At 45.0% G+C, this 12,359-nt stretch overlaps 1 protein-coding gene across 3 annotated transcripts in view; it reads left to right on the forward strand.

Annotated features, from left to right (window-relative positions):
* The window catches only part of SPECC1L (sperm antigen with calponin homology and coiled-coil domains 1 like), a 54,324-nt gene that overhangs the window by 9,423 nt on the left and 32,542 nt on the right, over positions 1-12,359 (forward strand). For all 3 annotated transcript variants that reach the window (XM_039321067.1, XM_039321066.1, XM_039321065.1), the window contains exons 3-5: positions 3,640-3,799; positions 4,710-6,343; positions 7,336-7,543. In XM_039321067.1, the coding sequence (XP_039177001.1) occupies positions 3,640-3,799; positions 4,710-6,343; positions 7,336-7,543 (2,002 nt within the window). The remainder of the gene's footprint in view (positions 1-3,639; positions 3,800-4,709; positions 6,344-7,335; positions 7,544-12,359) is intronic.

Consider the following 12,359-nt stretch of genomic DNA (forward strand, 5'->3'; position numbering starts at 1 on the left):
GTTCTAATTACACTCTTTTAGATCTTCATTACCTCGTGCTTCAGCTGCTTAATAAGCGCCATCTTAGGTTACCTAGTGGACATAGGGAAAATATCTTGAGTCTCTCACTCCATTTTATCTGGTAATATTCCAGACTGTGTGACTTACCAGTACCTTTCAAATATCCAGTGCCAACAGATTGGATTGCTGCTTGCTTCGCCTGTTTTCCGCTGTCTGCATCTTGTGGCCGGCAGTTACTGTCCCAGCCGTCACTAAGTGAGACACAAGGGTAAAAAATTAAATTAATTAAAATAAAATAGAATTAAAATAAACAAGATATATATCTATATTCATATATACACTTATCATTAATTGACATTTGATATTTTATCGGCCAAATTGTCTCACTATTACAGTGGGCCTGAAAAATTGAACGGGGAGGACACCCCCTGAGTGCAGCGCGGCTTATATCGCGTAGTGACTCCGTGCTTAATGGTGGGCCAGACCTCACAGACCCTCGTGTAGGCCTGTACCACCCAGGTGGGCCGTGGCCTTCCTTTCTCCTGCAGAGCAGGGCCGATCCAGGGATCTCCTGGTGAAAACCTGCCCTTTCTTCTCCTGCAGACCAGGGCCGATCCAGGGATCTCCTGGTGAAAACGTAAAATGTAAAACGCAAGCCATCCAGTCAGGATACACCTGCAAAAGCCAAGGCCAAGGTCAAACGATGACAAGCAAGCAGATAGCAGACATAGGAACGACAATTCTCCAAAGCCCGGCGACAGGCAGGAGAGACACAGCCTATCCTCTCTCCCCCTCTTGCATCCACATCAGGGGAACATCGACATTCCCCTTTTCCACAGGCTTGGTCTCCCGAGCAGACCCTGGACCAGGGTTCTTTGCTGGGGTACGAACGGGACCATCTGTCCCTCTTTGACCGAGAATTGAGATTACAGGTCCAAGATTCAATTCCAGCTGCTGAGCCAAGACCTTCCTCAGTGTCTTGTGGGTCTCAGGGGGAGGTTACTACAGTCGCCCCTCCCCCAATCCTGTCAGCATCTTTCACGCCGACGGCGGCGGGTCTTCGGGGCCCCGAACATCCTTCATTTACTGTCCAGCTCCAAGCCATGATCTCACAGGCGGTGGCTCAGGCGATGGCGGCTTCAGGGAGGGCCATTCCGGTCCAAGGACCATCAAACCCCTCTATGCCCACGGAAACTATGCATCCCAGAGAGTATGTGATCTCAGATCACGGTTCTCCACCTCAATCTGAAGGGTCTGGCTAATCTAAAGAAAAGAAGAAATAGGGGAGATGTGATGTATCTGAGGGGCTACCACAAGGCTTGTTCAGGGGTCAGGTTGTTCACCAGAGCACCAGAGGGCAGGACAAGAAACAATGGTTGGAAACTGATCAAAGAGAGAAGCAACCTGGATTTAAGGAGAAACTTCCTGACAGTGAAGACAATTAACCAGTGGAACAACCTGCCTCCGGAAGTGGTGAATGCTCCAACACTGGAAGTTTTTAAAACGAGGCTAGTCATTTGTCTGAGATGGCATAGGTTCTCCTGCTTGAGCGGGGCGGGGGGGGGGTGGACTAGAAGATCTCCAAGGTCCCTTCCAGCTCTATTCTAAATTTTCTAGACTGCTTTTATGAATCTCTTTTAATTGTGATTTATATCTGTTATAGTTCTTTTCTGATTTGTAGCAAGCCCAGCTAGGATTCCTCTCCTATAAGCTCTACATGTCTCCCATATAGTTGTGTCTGGCATCCCTGGAGTTTTATATACCGTATATAATTTGCATTTCTGCTGTGTGCTTTCTTGAAGTACAGTAACCGCCCTATATTCACGTCACCCTCTGAAGATGGGAGGATCTTCTTCACAGCTGCATTTGGAAGCCAGGAGGGTGTCCGATCTGGTTATCATTTTCAGGGTAGATTTTTCCAGACTGAATCATGAAGCTCTTTTTACAATTTGACCTACTTGGTTCCTTACTAGATTGTTCTTACCTACACATCATGGCTGTAATTAACCTACTTAACAACAACAAAAAAAAAATAGATGTAGTGGAAATGCAGATAGTTGGAAGGAATGCTTAATCTGGGTAAGTCTGCTAGGGGTGAGAGGAGACCCTCCATAAAAGGGATGGGAAATTTGTTCCATTGTGTTGCTGGGATTATTATTATTATTATTTTGAGTCATCAGTCATCACTGTGCCTTTCTGCAATACAAAAAATGTAAATGTTCTCATCTGATCATAACAAGAAACCAGACAAAAGATTTTCATAACTACTTCATGCAGATACAAAGACAAAATCTAAAATAAAAAAATGCTATCTATGTTAAGCAGTTGTAGTTGCAAAAAATGTCTTTTAAAACTGGGGGCTGGAAAAAATATTAAATCTTCCGTGAAACCTATTTTCATTCTGACAATTTTTGTCCTTTTAATTTCAAATGCAAGTGCTAAAATATTTCCAAATATTTTTTTTGTAATTTTTTGCTTGTCTTATTCTATGCCTCCCTTGTATGCCTGTGAGAGAAATGGGCAGTTTCCAAATGTGACTCGTTAAGTAAATAAAATGTGAATAAGTAATATTGATCACATTGTGTATTCCATTTTAACTCTTTGGGATGAATACTAAGAAAGATTGTGGTAAGCTGATTTAACAAAATTGAACACATAGAGGAACTCGATGCAAAGTGCATGGATGAACCTTAAGGACAGCCCTTTTAATGGTACGGCTATTATACTTAAAATTCACTGTAATTATTGTATTTAATAGGTTTTCCTTGTATTAAAGTTTAGTGGGCAATTCCATCCTGACTGAGGCTTTCTGGCCGTGTGTGTGTGTGTGTGTGTCTTTAGTGCCAGGCAGTGCCAGGCTTCCATGGCAGGAGTTGCAGGAGGAACCACTTGTATGTAACAGCACAAACATTCTGCAGAAATAAGAATGGCATGGCATTGGGAGTGCCAGTTATGAATGCATGTTGGCCATACATGGTGGGACCTTTGTAGCTGAAGATGCCTCCCAAGACTTTCTGTACAAATAGTCCTTGATTTACGACCAACGTAACCCCAAAATTTCCATTGCTAAGCAAGAGAGATGTTAAGTGAGTTTTGCTCCATTTTACGACCATTTTTGCTACAATTGTTAAATGAATCGTGTGGTCATTAAGCGAATATGGCTTCCCTCAATGAATTTGCTTGTCACAAGCTGGCTGGGAAGGTTACAAATTGTCACTTGACCCTGGGACAAGGCAACTGTCATAAATACAGGCGCCCGAATTTTGATCATGTGACCACGGAGATGCTGCAAGGATCGTGTGAAAACTGGTCTCGGGTCATTTTTTTCAGTGCTGTTGCAACGGTCACTAAATGAATGGGTGTAAGTCGAGGACAACCTGCACAGGGATGAAATTCTGCCCACTTGAACCTCTGAGGCATTGAAAAGTGGATTCAACCAGGTTTTATATGCAAGGATGCTGATTTTTTATTATGATTATTGTAGGTAATTATATTTTAATTTTAGATCTTTTACATTTATCTTTATCATATGCCACCCATCTCTCAAAAATTTGACTCTTGGCATGTGTGTGTCTGTAGTTGAAAAAAAGCTAACCTTCTGACTGGACCCTCACGGACGGCTTTACCTCTGTTCTGCAGACTAAGAGCAGCGAGGATCTTTTAGCTGGAATGGCTGGAGGGATGAACGTCAGCAACGGTGTCAAGGGGGGGAAGAAGAGCGTGTCTACCTCCACGGCCCCTTCTACTACAGGGAATGCCACCCTGGGCCCTGCGGAGAGCAGATCCAAGCCCACCACAGGTACAGACACAAAGTCCTTTTCTTAAGGCCACTGTGGTTTTTCTAGCACGGGATACTGGCTGCACGGTGCTAATTCTCATCGCTAGTAGTGTCTGGGCTCAGAACCTAAGCAGGGATGGGAGACCACCATGTACTTTCAGTTTGGCTAGATTGACAAGTTAAAAAAAATAGAAGAAGTCAGTGACCAATCATGCCATTATTCCTAAGAAATCTACATGGCTGGGTGAAGTGAACTCAGCTCAGCTGGAAGGGGGCTTGTTCCTATGTCATAGCCCACTATATGACATAACTATACGTTAGTCAGGCTGTCTTTAGTGAGTTAGTTAGTTAGTTAGGATATATTCAGTTACCCAGGATCTTGAACATGTTGCCTGCTTGTGCATTCGTTATATCTTAAAATTAAATTTATTGCTGACTATAACTGAACATGATACCTAAATTAACAAACAGAGGTTACTACTTACTTTCCATTCCACAACTACAAAATTATTTTGAATTCTGCTTTTGGTTTGGAGGAGAAGTAGTAAACAATAGAGCTTGTGAAAGGGAGATCTTGGAGCAGTCTTTGACTGCAAGCTGAACACATGCAATGCAGCTGGAAAAATGAAGACCTCCATTTTGGCCATCTGAATTTGAACCTTTTTCCCAGAGACCCATCAGGGACCTACTATGTTAGTGTTTCCCTATTTGTAGTATATATAGCTATTCAGCGTTAACTTTTATGGCTTATTGTAGTATGATTATTTTTATTATGTATGTTGCTACACACAGTTATTTTCAATCATTAACTTTCAAGTATGTGCATTAGAGTTTATAGTCGCATATTCCTGAAAAAAAATATCTTTTACAGAATTGTATATTTAGTATTTACTATTTATTGTAAATTTACTATTTTTAAAAAATAATACAGGTACACATTCTTCAGCTAAGCGTAGCACTTCATCTGCAAATAAGGAATCCAGCTCTTCCCGGGAAAGAATTCGTGACCGTTCACGACCAACGCAAAGCAAAAAATTGCCCCCAGTTGGTCAGGCAAGCAGCGAACTCCTTCTCGCAAAACGTTCCCGCAGCCGTGCCAATCCAGATTCTGATGTTCGCATGAGCAAGTCAAAGTCAGACAATCAGATCAGTGATAAATCTGCTCTAGAGGCGAAAGTGAAAGATCTCTTGATGTTGGCCAAAACAAAAGACGTGGAGATCCTTCACTTAAGGAATGAACTAAGAGAGATGCGTGCTCAGCTGGGCCTTCATGAAGATTCCTTTGAGGGTGATGAAAAATCTGAGGATAAAGAAACAATTGTGATCCACCAGCCGACTGATGTAGAATCTGCCCTGCTGCAGTTGCAGGAGCAAAACTCTGCCATACGAGAGGAGCTGAATCAGCTGAAAAATGAAAACCGGATGTTAAAGGATAGATTAAATGCCTTGGGTTTTTCTCTAGAGCAAAGGTTGGATAATTCCGAAAAGCTGTTTGGCTACCAGTCTCTGAGCCCAGAAATGACAACTGGAAGCCACAGCGATGGTGGAGGAACTCTTACTTCCTCCGTAGAAGGTTCCGCTCCTGGTTCCATGGAAGATCTTCTAAGTCAGGATGAGAACACTTTGATGGACAATCAACACAGTAACTCCATGGATAACTTAGATAGCGAGTGCAGTGAAGTGTACCAGCCGCTCACGTCCAGTGACGATGCTTTAGATGCTCCATCGTCTTCAGAGTCGGAAGGACTGCCGAGCATAGAGACATCAAGAAAAGGCAGCAGCGGCAATGCCAGCGAAGTGTCCGTGGCTTGTTTAACAGAACGGATTCATCAGATGGAAGAGAACCAGCATAGCACAGCGGAAGAACTTCAAGCAACTCTTCAGGAACTTGCAGATTTGCAGCAAATTACGCAGGAGTTGAACAGTGAGAATGAAAGGCTTGGAGAAGAAAAGGTAATCCTCATGGAATCTTTGTGCCAGCAAAGTGATAAGTTGGAACACTTTAGCCGACAAATTGAGTATTTCCGCTCTCTTTTAGACGAGCATCATATATCATATGTTATTGATGAAGACATGAAAAGTGGGCGCTACATGGAGCTAGAGCAACGTTTTATGGACCTTGCAGAGAATGCGCGTTTTGAAAGAGAGCAGCTTCTGGGTGTCCAGCAGCATCTAAGCAACACTTTGAAGATGGCTGAGCAAGACAATAAGGAAGCCCAAGAGATGATAGGGGCATTGAAGGAACGGAATCACCACATGGAGCGAATTCTTGACTCGGAGCAGAAAAGCAAGGCCACTCTGGTGGCTGCCTTGGATGAGTACAAAGCTACCGTCTCCAGTGACCAAATTGAGATGAACCGATTGAAAGCACAGCTGGAACATGAGAAGCAGAAAGTTGCTGAGCTCTATTCTATACACAAATCGGGTGATAAGTCAGACATCCAGGACCTGCTAGAGAGTGTCAGGCTTGACAAAGAGAAAGCAGAGACGTTAGCCAGCAACCTACAAGAAGAGCTTGCTCGGACACGTAATGATGCCAACCGTCTCCAAGATGCCATCGCAAAGGTAAAGGTCAAAAGTGTCATTGAATGGGAAGACTTCCCCAGGTGTGTTGAAAGTGGGAGGCAGACAGTCACTTCGGAGCAGGGCTTTTTTTCTCATAGAACGCCCAGAACGGAGTTCCGGCACCTTTTTTGGATGGAACCTTGTAGGGTAGGCATGGCGGGTTGTATGACGTGTGAGTTCCGGCACCTTTTTTTTCTTCTTCAAAAAAAGCACTGCTTAGAAGCATCTGTGAGCCACATGCATGACCTCCCAGAACTGCCCTTTGGTTCCCCCTTAAGTGCCTGGAGCTGGTGCTGAGCTGCTCAGCCCCTGGACGGATCCTACTTCAGGCCCACTCTGTCCTTCCAGGTTAAGCCTCACTTTCCCTCAGAAGAATAAAGGTAGGAGTGCCCGCCTTATGTTTCAGCTGTGAGCAGGTATACAAACAGGTGTGTCCAGTGGTGATGAGAGAGTTTTCAGTGGCATGATAAATAAATTGGCCTGGGTAAAAATTGGAACTAACCATAGTTGAATTTTCCACATAAGGAAGCGTGCATGATCTGTATGTCCTAGTCACCAGTCCTCTAGTTCAGTGTTTCTCAGGTGTGGCAGCTTGAAGATGTGTGGACTTCAACTCCCAGAATTCCCCAGCAAGACTGACTGGGGAATTCTGGGAGTTGAAATCCACACGTCTTCTTGTTTCCAAGGCTGAGATACACTGAACTAGTTAAAAGGGTTCTCGGGCAATTGGCAAAGAATGCGCTTGCCAGGCTGACACCTTGGAGGAGCTATTGGAGGGGGAGGCTAAGCTGGAGAGGTGTCTGGTCCTCCCATTGATAGGAAGCTATCTTTGCTGATTCGGTTATTTCAATATTTGGCCTGATGCCGTAAAGTGAGACTTCAGCCGAGATAGCTGGCACTCTGCAGTGTGTGATACAAATTTAATCCTGGATGCAAACGTTGAAATCTATTTAGAAGAAGCAATTAGAGTCTGGCCATTTTTCTTAAACTAGATTGAAGATGAGTATAGAGCTTTCCAGGAAGAAGCCAAGAAGCAAATTGAGGATCTGAACATGTCCTTAGAGAAAACACGCACAGAGCTGGAGGAGAAGGAGACGGAGAGGAGTGATATGAAAGAAACCATATTTGAGTTGGAGGACGAAGTGGAGCAGCACCGAGCAGTGAAACTGCACGATAATCTCCTCCTCACCGACCTGGGCAGTAAGTGGTAGCTCTGCCTTCCCTGGGACCTTCGCGGTTACTTCTCGGGGGGGGGGGGCAGGACAGGTTCTTAACAACCACACATTCATTTTCTTAATGTTCTTGCGGTGCTTTAATTGTTGTTAATGTTGTTATTTTCTAGTGGGGAAACAGATGTCCCCATGATGCCTGAATTTGAATTAGTTGGGTTGTGACAATGCAACATTTTCACAAACCGCTTTCTGAAGAGTTATGAAAGCGACGGTCGGTGATCTGGATGGGAAGGCAGATCCACCAGCCCAATTCTGTGATCGGATCTCTCCTTGGCCCAGATGAAATTAATCGTGGGATTGTAGTTGTACAAATTGTAATTAATTTTTATTGCTTTTTTGGTTGATTTCATATGACTTTATGCTGTAATCATTATATTTGTCATGTGAACATTATATTATGAATACAGTACTGTAAGGTTATAATTTAACAAGAAAAAAGAATGCATAAAATAATTAAACCACAGTGTTTTGAACTTGAAAGAAAGTTGGAGGTTGTAGATTATCTAATTCAGCCACCAGTGTAGGAATCCATTAAATCACCCCTTCAAAAGAGAACTATTCGGCTGTCACTGGAAAATTTCAGAGGGGGGAACTCTGTTATCCTGCGCAATCGATACATTTCTTAAGGTACATATTGTTAAGAAATCACATGAAATGTTCATTCAGAATGTCTAAAACATAGCCTTGTAATTAATGAAAACTTATTTTAATTAACGCACGGCAACTGCAGTGCCCCACCCTGATCATATCGCCTCACACCTAATCAGACAAGCACAGAGGACAGTGAAGCTGCGTTAGATTATTCACACCTGCTCAGCTGGTGGTCTGTATATTCTTCTCATATTGAGTGCAGCCAAGCCAGGCTTCCCTATCCTCTATCCCTCTAGTTTGGTGTCTTCTGCAGATTTAATATAAGCCCTTTCTGTTGGTCTTCTAGGCCAGTGATGGCGAATCTTTTAGAGACCGAGTGCCCAAAAACCGCCGCTCCGTCCCGCCTGCTCCACCCCCGGCCCCGTCCTGCCCCACCTGCCAGGCTACCCACCGCCTCCATGGCCCAGATCACCCAGGCGGCTCTGCAGTGCCACAGTGGCCACGCCCTCCACTTGCACCCCGCAGCATCATCTGCGCGTGACACGGCGCGAGGGTGGAGTCTTGTCCCTGCTGCCCAGCTGCCATGTGCTTGGCTGTGCTGCTCCACGCTTGGGGGCTTCTCTCCTCCAGGGGAGCTGCTGGGGAGAGGGCTGAGGGGGGGAGACGGGGCTGGGGCGACGGCACATGTGGCCACAGAGAGGGCACCGAGTGCCGCCTCTGGCAGGCATGCCGTAGGTTTGCCGCCACTGTTTTATGCCGCTTAGAAAGATCTCAGACAACATAAGGCCAAGAAGGGAGCCTTGGAGGAGGATCTCTCTCAATAGCTTGCTGCAGTTTGATACAGAATTATTTACAAACAGCCTTGCTTTTTTTCCTATTTCTTTTTTAAAACGTTTATTTACAGTAGAGTGAGAATATAAAAGCAAGATGCATATAACCTACTTTAATTAAATTACCTAGGAGACTTTTCAAATAAGTGCAGATCTTTGCAAGTAGTATCTTCTAACTCACTCTGCTTTAAATATCAGGATGTCGTGAGAGAGAGTGCCAGCTGCTTGGCTGAGGTCAAGGCACGTTCCAAGGCCTAACAACTCGCCACTAGCTGATAAAAAGAGGCAGAATTGTTCTGACCCAATTCTCGATGAATTTAGATAGGCTGCTGGTGACGGTAGTACTCCTGCCTAAGCATATTGCTTGACTATTTGTTGTAATTTTTTGCTCTGTAGTTTTCCAGGTCCTTCTTCTTTCCCTTTTGGCATGTCTGAACTATGCTTACTTTTCTGTAGTCGGCTGGCATCTCACCGGTTCTCCAAATTTTTGTTTTTTGAAAAAAGCATAGGTAATAGTTTTGCGTTCCGGTTCTGGGAAGGTAGCATGACAAGTTCTTACTATACCACCACTGTGACTCTTAAACTATACCCCCCCTTCCCCAGGTTCTGGCAGCCCCCCCTTAAGCCTTGAAGGGCTAGCTTTTCCTCCAGCCCTGGAATAGAGGAAGGATGGCGCTTGAGGGTCGTAGGAATGGATGGGTTGGAGGTGATGGGCCAGGAGCCCAGATTTCTTTTGGCTTGCTTTTATTATTGTTGCGAGCCGAGCCAGAATTGTGTTTTACAAGATCGGTGGTCCTTTAGATCTTTTAAATAAAGAAGTGCATTATCCATTCTGCAGATTGGATCCTGCAACATTATCCACATATATTGAAATATCATAGATGCAAATAAAATAGAGATGGCAAAGATGTTTATAAAATCAAAATTTTATAAATTTGGGGATTATTAACCTGCACTTTGAATAGAGGTAAAATTATGCTTCTCTTTTTGAAACATTAAATTAAGAATAAGGGAACAGATTTGAAAACCAATTTTAAGCGGACTAAAGTTTTATCAACACGGGCCCCAATTATTTTAGTATGGCGTTGTGTAAAATATTGTCGTGAGAGTTTTAGTGTTAAGATTAGAGATTTGGAATTTACTTGGCGCGGGATACGGAATGCAGGTAATTTTGGATGAAATGGCTTATAGGCTTTTCAGTGGGAGGGGATACGGGAAGGGAAGAGTGAAATCAGGACATTCGACGTGGGTCAGAATGGTGATAATTGGGGCTAGGGAAGTAGAAGAGCATGAGGGTGGAGGAAGAGGGTGTGGAAGAGACGTGGGGGATTTCAGAGGCGCTCCGGAGCCCTGGGGCCTCCATGCTCACTGAGGCATCTGGAGGCGAACTGAGCTCCAGGCGATTAGTCGAAGGAGACAGCACTGCCAGCAAGCGTTCTTAGAATCTGCCAGGGAAAGCCGGGCATTGTTGTCCTGGGTGTTACAAAAGTGGAAGGGAGAGAGAGTGCAGCTTTGAGCTTGCGGGGTCTGGCCTGGAATGAAACTGAGAGGCAGGGATGAACGGCCCAGAGGCTGGATAAGAAGACTTCGGAGTGCTGAAAAGGGATTGGAGAGAGGTATGTAGTCTTTGCTTGGCTGGGAAGAACATGAAAGAGGCTTTCTATGTTGGGCTCTCCAGGAAGTGCTGGAAGGGACCGGGAGGAGAGATCTGGTAGGATTGAGGAGCACTTCCCAGCCTGAGATGTTTGAGGAAGATTGATAGGCAGGCAAGGCAAGGCAAGGCAAGACGAAGGGTTGGAAGGAATGCTTACTGTGCCTGTAATTAACCAGCCTCCTCTGGAGAAGTGACCACTCAAGGTGGCTAATACTGGTAGAACGAGTGTGGTTCTCCCTGCCTTGTGTCAGTCTTGCGTGGGAGTCCAAACAGGAAAAACACCCAGGCGAACTAATCGTACTTTATGGCAAGATTACATTGACAGAACCCTGCAAGACTGAAACTTCCCATCCTCTCTTTTTAGTCTCCGGAAAAGTAGCGAGGGTCCCCTCTGAAAGGCTTCCCTGCTTTCCCCCATCTGCAGACTGAGCTGCCTCTTATCAGGGCTGCAGGTCTTCCCCTTGTCTCCAAAGGCTGTTCCACGTCCCATTACAGGCTGTCTGGGTGGGGCCTGAGTTGAAACCACGATGGGCTGGGGAAGATATGGCGGCAGACGCAGGGTGGGCCATTCACACTTTTCTGCAGGTACCTTCTGCAGGTGGCTGTCCTGCAGAAAAGCGTGAATGGCCTAGACTGCCAAATCCCCCAGAGAAAGGAAGGACGGTCCTGTCAGTTGTTGTTTCTTGTTTCCCTCCCCCAGAGAGCTGAGAGATCTGAACGCAGAGGGGATACTCCTGGTGGGAAAGTCTCTCTGCTGCACGGTGAGCTCTCTCCAGATGTCGCTGCCCCGGTTACCGGTTCCAAAAGTCCTCAGGATCCGGACAGCCTTGCATAGCAGAGCACTAGGTTCTCTTGTGGGATAGATTTCTCCCACAGGGTTATTTAAACCTGGAGACCGGCACAAAATTTCATTGATACCCAGGTGGTTTGTTTTCCCAACTGGAGTCAGCAAAACTAACTTAAGAAGGGCAGGGTGCAACCTACCTCTACAGGGTCATGCAAGTTAGAATATGCATGGGGTTGCGTATAGCATCAGCAGGTGAGATGTTTACTGAGGTAATTAAGGCAGAACAAGGAAGTAATGGAGAACAGTAGCTTCTTTTTAGAAGGCTACTATTCAACTGTCTTGGTTCCCAGGGCTCTACCCACAACCTGGTATCTTCTCCTGGCTTTCTCAACGTTCCTTCACCCTCCAGGCCATTTGAGGCTAGGCTGAAGGTTGCTTGTTTCTCAAGTCCCTGGGACTGTAACAAGGGAGGTTCAAACAGCATTGTGTCTTCTCCTGCAGTATCAGGCATCCCCCATGCAGGGAGAAGATCTTGGGGAGGCTTGTGAGGTGACAGGTTGTCTCTCTCATGTCCCTCCACTCCAGGTTTAGAACCCCTCCCCCATTTTTAGAAGGCTTGAAAGATGGTTTCATTTTACTGGGCCTTCAGTTTATAGAATTAGTGGTATCCATCTTGGGTAGGGATAGGATAGGATAATTAGAATAGAATAGAATAGAATAGAATAGAATAGAATAGAATAGAATAGAATAGAATAGAATAGAATAGAATAGAACCTTGGAGGTCTTCTAGTCCAGCCCCCCACTCAAGCAGGAGAACCTATATCATATCAGGTAAGTGACTGTCCAGTCTCTTCTTAAAAACTTCCAGTGATGGAGAACCCCTGATTTTTGAAGGCAAGCTGTAATTGTCCTCACTGTTAGG

This window comes from Crotalus tigris, unplaced genomic scaffold (genome assembly GCF_016545835.1).
Source record: "Crotalus tigris isolate CLP2741 ecotype Arizona unplaced genomic scaffold, ASM1654583v1 scf7180000023720.1715460, whole genome shotgun sequence".
In the NCBI taxonomy this organism is placed as follows: Eukaryota; Metazoa; Chordata; class Lepidosauria; order Squamata; family Viperidae; genus Crotalus; species Crotalus tigris.